The 14,871-nt window shown below is 43.8% G+C and overlaps 1 protein-coding gene across 1 annotated transcript in view; it reads right to left on the bottom strand.

Moving 5' to 3' along the window:
* Positions 1 to 848: 848 nt before the first annotated feature.
* Positions 849 to 14,871, bottom strand: part of LOC110465698 (forkhead box protein O-like) — a 30,074-nt gene continuing 16,051 nt past the window's right edge. The window contains exon 2 of the mRNA XM_021521691.1: positions 849 to 3,514. Coding sequence (XP_021377366.1) covers positions 1,895 to 3,514 — 1,620 coding nt within the window. The 3' untranslated portion in view covers positions 849 to 1,894. The remainder of the gene's footprint in view (positions 3,515 to 14,871) is intronic.

Genomic DNA, 14,871 nt, shown 5'->3' with positions numbered 1-14,871 from the left:
CAGGGATGACATGTAGCAGTATGTGATAGCGCTGTTATGCCCTCCCCAGGGATGACATGTACCAGTATGTGATAGTGCTGTTCTGCCCTCCCCAGGGATGACATTACCAGTATGTGATAGCACTGTTCTGCCCTACCCAGGGAGGACCTGTACCAGTATGTGATAGTGCTGTTCTGCCCTCCCCAGGGATGACATTACCAGTATGTGATAGCACTGTTCTGCCCTACCCAGGGAGGACCTGTACCAGTATGTGATAGTGCTGTTCTGCCCTGCCCAGGGATGACATGTACCAGTATGTGATAGCACTGTTCTGCCCTACCCAGGGATGACCTGTACCAGTATGTGATAGCGCTGTTCTGCCCTCCCCAGGGATGACATGGAGCAGTATGTGATAGCGCTGTTCTGCCCTCCCCAGGGATGACCTGTACCAGTATGTGATAGCGCTGTTCTGCCTTACCCAGGAATGACATGTACCAGTATGTGATAGCGCTGTTCTGCACTCCCCAGGGATGACATGTACCAGTATGTGATAGGGCTGTTCTGCCCTCCCCAGGGATGACATGTACCAGAATGTGATAGCGCTGTTCTGCCCTCCCCAGGGATGACATGTACCAGTATGTGATAGCGCTGTTCTGCCCTTCCAGAGATTGATGAGTGTAACAGTATGTGATAGTGCTGTTCTGCCCTACCCAGGGATGACATGTACCAGTATATGATAGTGCTGTTCTGCCCTACCAGAGATTGATGAGAGGAACAGTATGTGATAGTGCTGTTCTTCCCTCCCCAGGGATGACATGGAGCAGTATGTGATAGTGCTGTTATGCCCTACCCAGGGATGGCATGTACCAGTATGTGATAGTACTGTTCTGCCCTCCCCGGGGATGACATGAACCAGTATGTGATAGTGCTGTTCTGCCCTCCCCAGGGATGACATGAACCAGTATGTGATAGCACTGTTCTGCCCTCCCCAGGGATGCCATGTACCAGTATGTGATAGCACTGTTCTGCCCTCCCCAGGGATGACATGTACCAGTATGTGATAGCACTGTTCTGCCCTCCCCAGGGATGACATGTACCAGTATGTGATAGCACTGTTCTTCCCTTCCAGAACTGGTAGCAGGACCATTAAAACACAGATCTCAGAGTAAAGCATGATGTTGTACAGTTGCAGCACAGGTCTGTAATACAATAGAAGTTAGAGTACCGGATATATTAGAATGTATTTATGTACTATCGTACTTCCATATGTTGGAGTATAAACCTATGTGGTCAAAAAACATATTTTGTCCTAATTAGTAAAAACACGATGTGGTTATACTTATTTTGAATCCGAGCTTGAGCTTACTTGTATCTGACAGAAATGAACACTGTGACAATGAAGTGCCGAGCTAGACACTGAAGTACTACACCACTATACAGTATGCACCTACAATAAACACTCCTCTTCACAACATATCCCTTTCCAATGTTAACACATTATAGACAACAATTGTCAATCTGGACCCCCGGGATACCAGGGATCACAATAATGACGAGGCCACTTTTACCAGTATACAACATGATTCTGTATCAATACACATTATTTCTGAACTCCAACCTCAACATACATATATGTATTGTACATATAATATGTATTGTATATTGATGCTATTCGTGGCAAGGAGCACAAGACAGATTCGTCAGATGACGTAGGGTGAAATCGCCCCACCAACAGGACTGGCCCACTTTTGGAGTTCCCCACAGTAAGGCTCCATTGGTACAGTATCCTAAAGCACAACACGCGAGACTCGCCAGGTGAGACTGGTCTCAACACACACAGGTATGCATGCATTTCTCCAGTTATCACCACAACTGGCGAACCACTAACTACAGAAGTTCTAAACCTCAACCATCATTATCGTACCAAATTCTGAGCGTCTGTTCCAGAGGAAGCTGAGGAGCTATTATTCATGGTATCGAAGTTGAAATCTAGATTGCCCTCAAGACTGAGTTCATGTTGAAGCACCTGTTCCATGTCACATCCCAAATCAAAGAAGTCGGCCTCAATTTCATTAAGGGAGTTGGAGCTTGGAGCAGTGGGTGGCATGTTGGCCATCCCTTGCTCCTGAGGTGATATGTTCTGTCTGTTGGATGAAGATAGCACAAGTTGAGGACTGTTAGAGGACTGACGAGGAACACTTCCGATATTACCCAACAGACCATGACTCATTTGCTGCGGCTGTTGTTGTTGTTGTTGTTGGCGCATTGTGGATGCAATATTATTGTTGATTCCATTAATACCTGGAGCAGGTTGTTGTGGCCTCATGTTGAGCTGCGTGCTGCCATAGCGCACATTGAACTGTGGCTGCGAAGAGGGTGATGATGACATGGGCATCTGTTGGTAGGATAGGGTTTTCTGCTGGGTCAGACCTGAGTTCTGTGTGAGGGCTGCCCTTAACAGTGAGTCTGAAGGTGCCTCAAGACACTGCTGCAGGATAGAGTGCTGCTGGCGACTGGTGAGCTGAGGGGACAGTTGCTTGGACTGTGGGGAGGGAGAAAACCCCACCCGACTGTCATACTGGGAAGGGCTGATCTGCTGGCAACCTTGGGGAGATCTGGCTGGGGAGGACAACTGTTGCTGTTGAGTGTTAACACTGAGCTGACTGGAGCTGGGGCTAATACGGGCCTGCTGCAGCAACATGTCCCCAGTAAACAGACCTGCATCAGATGTCTGTGCATAAATTCTCAGGGCATTCTGCTGGGACAGACTCAGGTCTGAAAAGTTCCCATTCTGTGGGAGCTGGTCCACACCCTGCTGTTGTGGGCTGCGGCGCATGGCATCCCTGTAAGGGGGTGGGGCAGGCATGTTCCTGTACTGAGCATCATCATAGTTGGCACTTTGATCACTATACTGGGAAAGATTTATATTGTCACTTGGAGGCATGAGCTGTTGTTGTAAGCTGGACTCTGTCAGCATTTCTATATCACCTTCACAGACCCCCAGTCCCACACCATTGTCAATACCTAAGCCCATGTTACTTTCCCCCAGCTTCATGCTGTCAACCAGAGTGTCGACCAGCTGGTCATACTGTCCCATCTGGTCATAATTAGGCACAGAGCCCTCCTCACTCCCCCACGGGATAGGGGACATGGGCGGTACCTGGTTGTCATGGAGATCAGGCTCAATGCCAGCCTGTATCGGGGAAAGCCGACCACAACTACTGGCATTTGAACTCGTCCTCTGTCGGAACTCTGGACTGAGCTGGAATCCCAGCGGAGAGTCAGTAAGATAGTCGTCCGTCGTGGACGATGGACTGTTGTTATTCTCGAGTGCTGCACGTAAAGCTTCTACTTTCTTCTTTACCCTTCCTCGCCGTTTCTCGTAGCTTTTTGTTTCCATGCTACCAGCCCGCCTTCGTGGCGTTTTACCAGGTTTGGCATCAGGGTTGATGACCCACCAAGAACTCTTGCCTGTGCCTTCATTTTGAATCCTCATAAACCGACTGTGTAGAGACAAGTTGTGTCGAATTGAATTCTGAAAAGAGACAAAAATAATTAGTTAAACAAATTGATAATAATATTCTCGCTTTTAGTAATAATCAACTGATTAATTTTATAAGAGTAAAATAGAATCATGAAAATATCAACAAGTATAGGTCAAGTTATATCACCTTGTTTCAGATTTCTCTTAAACTCACAGCTCTCATATATATACACTAATGCCTTTAAATTCAGTCTGCTTTTTTTCAGTCAATATGATGTATGTCAACATGAAATAGCTTATTGCATTAATTGCTTGCTGAATTTGTAACTAAGTGTATCATTATCGGTCATGGTTTATTAATTACTGTCAATGCCCTAGATTAACAAGAAGTCTATTGGACCTGTATTGCTCACCTGGTTTTTATGTATAAGTCATTACAACTGAATGCATTTTTATATGAAATTTCCTCAAAACCAGACAAGATCTATGTTCTAACCCAACTGGGACCACAATATCTGACTTTCAACTAATCAGGGGCCTCCATTGAGTTACCATGTTAACAGATTTTGTAATAAGTAATAAGGGTGTAATTAGACAATACTATAATTTTCATTCAACTATAAGCTTTTATAAACCTTGAAACCAATTTTTAACAATTTATGAAAACTACACCATAGAACATGATAATCTAGCTGTACCATTTCTTAGGACCACAGGGGTCAAATCAACCTCATTCAATTAAGAAATGTTTGTTCTTCCTCAATAATGTTTTTTGCCAAATTTTGTACAATCTACACAGGCAATTACCCGGGGATGGGGGATGGGGGTTATGAGCGTCTTAAAGCAAAATATTAGATAATTTTCCTCTTTGGAGCCCGGCCTTCCTAGCCCTAGGGGTCGAACCAGCTTCATTTATTTAGGAAATGATTGGATTATTTGCCCTCCCCCAATGAAGTTTCAGAGCAAATTTGGTTAAAATCGTCTCTGGTTTTAAGGAGGCTTTAGGTTTTAAATTTAAATCTGAGCTAAGTTCCCCTTTAGGGCCCCGCCCCCCTGGCCTCAGGGGTCGAACCAAACTCATTTAGTTAAGAAATGATTGCCCACCCCTACTGATGCTTCAGACTAAATTTGGTTGAAATCCTCTCTGGAGTTTAGGAGGAGATGGGTTTTTTAACAAATTTAGCTAAGTTCCACTTCAGGGCCCAGCCCCCCCTGGTTTCAGGGGTCGAACCAACCTCATTTATTCAAGAAATGTTTGCCCTTCCCTACTGATGCTTCGGAATTTGGTTGAAATCCTCTCTGGCATTTAGCAGGAGATGCGTTTTAAAGCAAATTTAGCTAAGTTCCCCTTCAGGGCCCCGCCCCCCTTGCCTCAGGGGTCGAACAAACCTCATTTATTTAAGAAATGATTGCCCGTCCCTACTGATGCTTCAGTCCAAATTTGGTTGAAATCCTCTTTGGCGATTAGTAGGAGATACATGTAGGTAAGGACACTGCGCCACAGCAGAAGCTCACTATGGTCCATTAATTTTTGGACCAGGTGAGCTAAAAATGAAGAAAACACCAAATCACAAGAGGTTTTATATGTATATTAATTTATCTTATGTCTGTCTGTCATCTTATGCTGCAAGATATCAAATATACACACTTTCATTTATGTTTACACATATTTCCACTATTGGTCCCCTTTCCTCTGCCTTCATGCATATGGGAGCCATACATGCATAGTCTCCATTTATAATGTTCAGTTACGGGATATTTCTAACAAACATTTTGTCAAAATATGTTATTGTATTTTTTATTATACATGCAGAAGTCTGGGTTTAGATGAAAAGTTTAAAAACAAGACAAGTGATGATGAGCTTAAAAAGAATCTTGATTCTCTGTTGTTACTTACATATATATATAGTAGAACTTATGTAAGCAAACATGCCCTTTGTGAGGTTGGACATGTCCACTAACAGGGAATTGTCTCCTGAACATGAAACTCTATAATACACTTTGTATATAACACACTATATAGTTTCTTTTAAAACAAGAGGCCCAGAGGGCCTGTATCGCTCACCTGAATATGTTTAAAATAATTGGTATGAAGTAAAGATAGAGCACTCCATGGTAGGTGCTGTAAGTACATATGAAATTTCAGAAAAATCCATCCAGTACTTGAGATATAGCGATAACAAACTTCAAACAGAGCCCCACCCCTATGCCCCTAGCGGGGTCATACCCACCAAGTATACAAAATTGAGTCCCCTTGACCCAAGGATGCTCCAGACTAAATAAGGATAAAATCTCTTAATCCTGAATCCTATTGGGACCCCGCCCCCTGGGAGACCACACCCACTGCCTATACAAAATTGAGTCCCCTTGGCCCAAGGATGCTCCAGACTAAATTAGGATAAAATCCCTGAATCCCTATGGTAGAAGAAGGATTTTAAAGGTTTTAACTCTATTTCCCCTATTGGGCCCCACCTCTCTGCCTCCAGGGGGCTCAGACATACTGTTTATACAAAATTGGTTCCCCTTCACCCAAGGGTGCTTCATACCAAATTTGGACAAAATCCTGTCATTCTTACAGAAGAAGAAAGGATTTTGAAGAATTTGCTATGTTTTCCTTATTGGGCCCCTCCCTTCTGTCCCCACGGGGGCCACACTCGCTGTTTATACGAAACTGAATCCCTTTTGCTTAAGGATGCTCCAGACTTAATTAGGATAATATCCCTTAATCCCAATGGTAGAAGAAAGATTATTAAGGTTTTACCTATATTTCCCTTTTGGGCCTCGCCCCTCAGGCCCTTGAGGGGCCAGACCTACGGTTTATACAAAATTGGTTCCCCTTCACCCAAGGATGCTTCAGACCAAATATGAAACAAATCCTTTCATTCCTATAGAAGAAGGATTTTAAAGAATAATTTGCAATGTTTCCCCTTTTAGGCCCCGCCGCTCAAGCCATTGGGGAGCCAGACCCATGGTTTATACAAAATTTGTTCCCCTTCACCCAAGGATGCTTCAGACCAAATATGGAACAAATTCTTTCATTCCTACAGAAGAACAAGGATTTTAAAGAATTTGCTATATTTCCCCTATTAGGCCCCACCCCTCAGCCCTCAGGGGGGCCAGACCCCCTGTTTATACAACTTTTGTTCCCCTTTATCCAAGGATGCTCCACACCAAATATGAACCAAATCCTTTCATTCCTACAGAAGAAGAAGGATTTTAAAGAATAATTTGCGATGTTTCCCCTATTTGGCCCCGCCCCTCAGCCCCCAGGGGGGCCAGACCCACCATTTATACAAAATTTGTTCCCCTTCCCTAAAGGATGCTTCTGACCAAATTTGGTCAAAATCTGCTCAGTCGTTCATTTTAAAGTTAAAGCTGTATTAATCATGAAATATGTTTACTTACACACTTAAACATTAAATTGCAAATGGAATTCACTTGTTTGATCTTAATAAATCCAGTACAAAGGCTAGACAACAGGGTAGGCATCCTTAACTATAGCTGTCTTCCCAACACCAAAGGATAGGCATCCTTAACTAGCTGTCTTCCCAACACCAAAGGTAAGGCATCCAAAACGAGCGTCGCCCTAACACCAAAGGTAAAGCATCTAAAACTAGCTGTCGCCCCATCACCAGGCATCCTAAACTAGCTGTCGCTCCAACACCAAAGGAAAGGCATCCTAAACTAGCTGTCGCCCCAACACCAAAGGTTAGGCATCCTCAACTAGCTATCGCCCCAACACCAGGCATCCTAAACTAGCTGTCGCTCCAACACCAAAGGAAAGGCATCCTAAACTAGCTGTCGCCCCACCACCAAAGGTAAGGCATCCTAAACTAGCTGTCGCCCCAACACCAGGCATCCTAAACTAGCTGTCGCCCCAACACCAAAGGATAGGCATCCTAAACTAGCTGTCGCTCCAACACCAAAGGATAGGCATCCTAAACTAGCTGTCGCCCGTACACCAAAGGTTAGGCATCCAAAACTAGCTGTCGCCCCAACACCAAAGGTTAGGCATCCAAAACTAGCTGTCGCTCCACCACCAAAGGTTAGACATCCTAAACTAGCTGTCACCTCAACACCAAAGGTTAGGCATCCTAATCTAGCTGTCACCCCAACACCAAAGGATAGGCATCCTAATCTAGCTGTCACCTCAACACCAAAGGTTAGGCATCCTAAACTAGTTGTCATCCAAACACCAAAGGTTAGGCATCCTAAACTAGCTGTCACCTCAACACCAAAGGTTAGGCATCCTAAACTAGTTGTCATCCAAACACCAAATGTTAGGCATCCTAATCTAGCTGTCGCCCCAACACCAAAGGTTAGGCATCCTAACTAGCTGTCACCTCAACACAAAAGGCCCCGCATCCTAATCTAGCTGTCACCCCAACACCAAATGTTAGGCATCCTAAACTAGCTATCGCCCCAACACCAGGCATCCTAAACTAGCTGTCATCCAAACACCAAAGGTTAGGCATCCTAAACTAGCTATCGCCCCAACACCAGGCATCCTAAACTAGCTGTCACCTCAACACCAAAGGTTAGGCATCCTAAACTAGCTGTCACCTCAACACCAAAGGTTTGGCATCCAAAACTAGCTGTCGCTCCACCACCAAAGGTTAGACATCCTAAACTAGCTGTCACCCCAACACCAAAGGTTAGGCATCCTAATCTAGCTGTCACCTCAACACCAAAGGATAGGCATCCTAAACTAGCTGTCACCCCAACACCAAATGTTAGGCATCCTAAACTAGCTGTCACTCCAACACCAAAGGTTCGGCATCCTAAACTAGCTGCTGTCTAGTACAAATTCTATACACTTAAAACAAATCAAATCAAACTTTCATAATGAAATTTTCAAAGCACTTAATATATATATAGCTACCAGGTAATCTTTGCTAACAGGTAGTTAATTATGTTACTATATATCTACATACAATGATGTTAGCGATACAGGTAGGTGTATATACACAAGCCACATCTGGCTTAGGTGTAATTATGTATGCCATGGAATACACAAGGTATGTATATATATACCCACATGTGTAAGTCTATATTTTGTAGGTAAGGTTCTATATGCCTCAAGACTTGTAACCTTCACTCCAGCAGAAAGTTCACTGTGCTAGGTCATCACTTCAAACCTTATCTACAAACGCTATTTATAAACTCTTGCTCCTGCTCGATCCACCACCAATACCTATAGTATATATAACATTACAGATAGAGGGCCAATTATACCCCCTGATAAGGTGGTCGCCATTGTGTGCTCATGGCATTGTGTGCCCTGTCAGATCTGACAACTGGTGTGTCGGATCCTGATCACATTGGACCATTGTCCCCACAACTTCATGTCTGTAATACATGTCAGAGCTGTGGATATGTGTGTGTAGCTTGTTTTATGAGTATACTGTGTGTGTAGCTTGTTTTATGATTATACTATGTATAATACAAATGTACTTGAATGTTTACCTGTAACTTGTATGCAGCACATGTATAGGTACCACTCACTGGCCAGTGACCGGACAGTGGCCTACATACACTGGCCATAGTCTAGAGTACCCTTGCATTGCAATTGGTCAGTGACCAGATATGTAATATTTTACCATCCCTTTGCCTGTGTACATTTTATCTAAGATCTAGCTGATTTATGAATCTGTGATCACTAAACAAAACCCTCTGACAAATGTCAGCTTTGGCCAGATATTTACAGTCCCTACAGACTGATCATGACCAGAGAGTGCCATAACTATAGCCAGGCCTTTGATCGGTTACATTCCAGACTGACCAGACAGTACTCTGCCCCAGGCCTAGGCCTGTGATCAGTCAGTTTAATTTGCAGTCCCTTTAGACTGACCATGACCAAACAGTACCCTACCCCAGGCCTGTGATCAGACAGTTTACAGTCCCTAGAGACTGACCAGATGGTACCCTGCCTCAGACCTGTGATCAGTCAGTTTAATTTGCAGTCCCTTTAGACTGACCAATCAGTACCCTACCCTAGGCCTGTGATCAGACAGTTTACAGTCCCTGTAGACTGATCATGACCAAACAGTACCCTGCCCCAGGATTGTGATCAGACAGTTTACAGTCCCTGTAGACTGACCAGATGGTACCCTGCCTCAGACCTGTGATCAGACAGTTTACTGTCCTTTTAGACTGATCTTAAAGTACCCTGTCCCAGGTCTGTGATCCGACAGTTTACAGTCCCTGTAGACACAGTCCCTGTAGACTGATTATGACCAAACAGTACCCTACCCCAGACCTGTGATCCGACAGTTTACAGACAGTTTACAGTCCCTTTAGACTGACCAATCAGTACCCTACCCCAGGCCTGTGATCAGACAGTTTACAGTCCCTGTAGACTGATCATGACCAAACAGTACCCTACCCCAGGCCTGTTATCAGACAGTTTACAGTCCCTGTAGAATGACCAGATGGTACCCTGCCCCAGACCTGTGATCAGACCCTTTAGACTGATCTTAAAGTACCCTGTCCCAGGTCTGTGATCAGACAGTTTACAATCCCTGTAGACTGATCATGACTAAACGGTCCCTTACCCCAGGCCTGTGATCAGACAGTTTACAGTCCATATAGACTGACTAAACAGTACCCTACCCCAGGCCTGTGATCAGACAGTTTACAGTCCCTGTAGACTGATCATGACCAAACAGTACCCTATCCCAGGTCTGTGATCAGACAGTTTACAATCCCTGTAGACTGATCATGACTAAACGGTACCTTACCCCAGGCCTGTGATCAGACAGTTTACAGTCCCTATAGACTGACCAGATGGTACCCTACCTCAGACCTGTGATCCGACAGTTTACAGACAGTTTACAGTCCCTTTAGACTGACCAATCAGTACCCTACCCCATCAGGTTTGTGATCAGACAGTTTACAGTCCCAATAGACTGACCAGATGGTACCCTACCCCAGGCCTGTGATCAGACAGTTAACAGTCCCTGTAGACTGATCATGACCAAACAGTACCTTACCCCAGGCCTGTGATCAGACAGTTTACATTCCCTATAGACTGATCATGACCAAACATTACCTTACCCCAGGCCTGTGATCAGACAGTTTACAGTCCCTGTAGACTGATCATGACCAATCAGTACCTTACCCCAGGCCTGTGATCAGACAGTTTACAGTCCATATAGACTGACCAGATGGTACCCTGCCTCAGACCTGTGATTAGACAGTTTACAGTCCCTTTAGACTGATCTTAAAGTACCCTGTCCCAGGTCTGTGATCAGACAGTTTACAGTCCCTGTAGACTGATCACGACCAAACAGTACCCTACCCCAGACCTGTGATCCGACAGTTTACAGACAGTTTACAGTCCCTTTAGACTGACCAATCAGTACCCTACCCCAGGCCTGTGATCAGACAGTTTACAGTCCCTGTAGACTGACCATGACCAAACAGTACCCTATCCCAGGTCTGTGATCAGACAGTTTACAATCCCTGTAGACTGATCATGACTAAACATTACCTTACCCCAGGCCTGTGATCAGACAGTTTACAGTCCCTATAGACTGACCAGATGGTACCCTACCTCAGACCTGTGATCCGACAGTTTACAGACAGTTTACAGTCCCTTTAGACTGACCAATCAGTACCCTACCCCATGCCTGTGATCAGACAGTTTACAGTCCCTGTAGACTGATCATGACCAAACAGTACCCTATCCCAGGTCTGTGATCAGACAGTTTACAATCCCTGTAGACTGATCATGACTAAACATTACCTTACCCCAGGCCTGTGATCAGACAGTTTACAGTCCCTATAGACTGACCAGATGGTACCCTACCTCAGACCTGTGATCCGACAGTTTACAGACAGTTTACAGTCCCTTTAGACTGACCAATCAGTACCCTACCCCATCAGGTTTGTGATCAGACAGTTTACAGTCCCAATAGACTGACCAGATGGTACCCTACCCCAGGCCTGTGATCAGACAGTTAACAGTCCCTGTAGACTGATCATGACCAAACAGTACCTTACCCCAGGCCTGTGATCAGACAGTTTACATTCCCTATAGACTGATCATGACCAAACATTACCTTACCCCAGGCCTGTGATCAGACAGTTTACAGTCCCTGTAGACTGATCATGACCAATCAGTACCTTACCCCAGGCCTGTGATCAGACAGTTTACAGTCCATATAGACTGACCAGATGGTACCCTGCCTCAGACCTGTGATTAGACAGTTTACAGTCCCTTTAGACTGATCTTAAAGTACCCTGTCCCAGGTCTGTGATCAGACAGTTTACAGTCCCTGTAGACTGATCACGACCTAACAGTACCCTACCCCAGACCTGTGATCCGACAGTTTACAGACAGTTTACAGTCCCTTTAGACTGACCAATCAGTACCCTACCCCAGGCCTGTGATCAGACAGTTTACAGTCCCTGTAGACTGACTAAACAGTACCCTGCCCCAGGCCTGTGATCAGACAGTTTACAGTCCATGTAGACTGACTAAACAGTACCCTGCCCAAGGCCTGTGATCAGACAGTTAACAATCCCTGTAGACTGATCATGACCAAACAGTACCTTACCCCAGGCCTGTGATCAGACAGTTAACAGTCCCTGTAGACTGACTAAACAGTACCCTGCACCAGGACTGTGATCAGACAATTTACAGGAAAAACAATTGTCAGATTGTATTCAGGAGTAGGGTACCGGTATTAAGATTTAGTTTTATTTTCCCTATGAGGCCCTTTCTCTTTCGCAGAAAGGGGTGCAAAATATCATTCATCTTCTTAGCCAAAGAATGCTCCATTTATGGCTTGTTCAAAACCCCTACAACTATTCTGGACTGATTTGTGTGGGTTTTTTTTTAACAATTAACAGACTACAGAAGGATTAATACATACAATGAATCAGCTCATCACAATCAGGCACTTAAAGACATATTTGTGCCAGGTCATCATGAGTGAATACAAGTTTCAGTGTAGTTTTTTAAAATAACAAATGCAATAACTTGCATCTTAAATTCAATATCAGTCAGAAAGCATATTAATGTTTATATTGGGACAGCAAATGTGAAAACCTTAAATTTTCCAACATTAGAAACAGCCAGCTACAGTAAGTTGTTACAGTTGTATGTACACATGATACCAAAGTACATAATCAGTCTTGTTTCATTCATTGATGTACATGTGTTCAATGAGGAATTTGAACAAGACATATGTTAATATGTATGAAATTTAATTACCTCATTTCTACACCACTGAACCTGATACCTATCAGAATGAGGTCAACAGGATAAAATATCAAACAATGTCGTCTCAGAATTTTGTGACACTTACATAGATCAAATGAGCAATACATGTATAAACATAATATAACCTGGCATGGTATTGTACTGATGTGTTATTCTCTACAGAAGGGAGATAATGGAGTAATGGGTAGCACTGTTACAGCTACTGTGCCCCAGCTTCCTCCTCACTAATCAACTGACCGGTGATCAATACTGTCAGTAGGAGGTACACATGTACACACTAGTCATTCCCACGGAAACGGGATAAGCTAATCAATGCTGGTAATTACATTTTACCATGTATAATTGATGTCAGGGGATGGATGGAAACTGTTTTTTGTCTATATGAACACCAGGAAGAGATCTAGTCTCCATGGGAAGGAGCATACAAAAATGTACTTGTCAGTCTATATAATTGCGGTAGGGAAATCACTAGGTATCTAGTCTCCAGGGGAAGGGGCATACTTGGTTAGCCTGAATACGTTTTGCAGGATTAGGTCTAGTCTCCAGGGAAAGGGACATCCACTGTACTTGGTTCATCTATATAATTGTGATAGGGAGAGGTCTCTCGTCTCCAGGGAAAGTGCAACCAGAGGTCTTGTCTCCAAGGGAATGAGCAAACTTGGTTGGTCTATATTATTTTTGGTATCATCTCCAGGGGAAGGAGCATACATGGTTGGTCTATATTATTTTTGCAGGTACAGAGGTCTGGTCTCCAAGGGAATGAGCAAACTTGGTTAGTCTATATTATTTTTGGTCTCATCTCCAGGGAAAGGAGCATACATGGTTGGTCTATATTATTTTTGGTCTCATCTCCAGGGGAAGGAGCATACATGGTTGGTCTATATTATTTTTGCAGGTACAGAGGTCTCATCTCCAGGGGAAGGAGCATACTTGGTTGGTCTATATTATTTTTGCAGGTACAGAGGTCTGGTCTCCAGGGGAAGAAGCATACTTGGTTGGTGACTATGTAATTGGGCAGGGAGAAATCTAGTCTCCAAAGAAGGGTTATATGTTGTGGCAGGGAGAAGCCTATCATTGGTGGGGGTTAGGATACTCTACTGCCTATATTTGTACCACAGATAAGCTTAGTGCCCTGAGGAAAAAGGGACATCTCTTGTCCTCTCAGACATATAACTAATGTCAGCAGTTCTTATACACCCCAGCTCTTATAGCCAGCCAACACTTCCAATCAATAAAGAGGCCTCTCCTAGTACAGTATAACAAGTCTCTCCCACTGCCTTACTCATCGAACATCTATAATGGTTTCATCTTACATCTTATTGGCTTTTGACTTAATAATGCTAATATAAGATCATCTAACATGATTGGCTTCCAACTTAAAATGGCTACTAATTAAAGATAATCTAACACCTGATTGGCCTCGGAAATAATAAGGCTACTCAAACCATCCAATACTTGATTCAGATCATTTAACGTGGGCCAGTAATTATAAATCATGGCCTACTTCATCTAACAGAGGCTACAAAATAAATGATCAACTAACTGACAGTAGGTACTAAATCATCTAAAAGTTAGTACTACAATCATTTAAAAGTTACTAGTACTATCATTTCGTACCGGAGGCACGGTAGTCCAGTGGTAGGACGCCGGGCTCGTGACCGAAGAGTTGCGGGTTTGCGCCACGGCACAGCAATGTGTTGTATCCTTGAGCAAGATACTTGACTGTTCCAGTCTACTCAGCTGTAAATGAGTATGTGGTTGGGCAGTGATAGATTTGTTGAATGCTAGCTGTTAGCGCCGAAATGGCAGCCCCGGCTGTACGCTCCCCATGGAGTTGAGAAATGTACTGGCTAGTTGCAAAGGCCCTAAAACCACGGATAATAATTAGTGAACCGTTTTGAGACGACCAACGAACTAGGTTGTGATAAAGCGATATATATTGAGAACCTCCAATTATTATTATTATTATTTAAAAGTAGCTGCATGCAGTGGTGACTATAATCACCTATCATTAACATCTATTGTAATTATATTACATTAATTTCATGCAGACACGAAACTCTGATCTTTCTGCTTAAACATTTACTCATCAGAGTACCTTGTTATAGGACTAATGGCCATTGATATAAGCTCCAGACATATAATAGTCCTGCATACCTATTTCTTAAATCAAGAAGTA

The sequence above is a fragment of the Mizuhopecten yessoensis genome, unplaced genomic scaffold, assembly GCF_002113885.1.
Source record: "Mizuhopecten yessoensis strain PY_sf001 unplaced genomic scaffold, ASM211388v2 scaffold11099, whole genome shotgun sequence".
NCBI lineage: Eukaryota > Metazoa > Mollusca > Bivalvia > Pectinida > Pectinidae > Mizuhopecten > Mizuhopecten yessoensis.
This window is presented reverse-complemented; position numbering and strand designations above follow the sequence as displayed.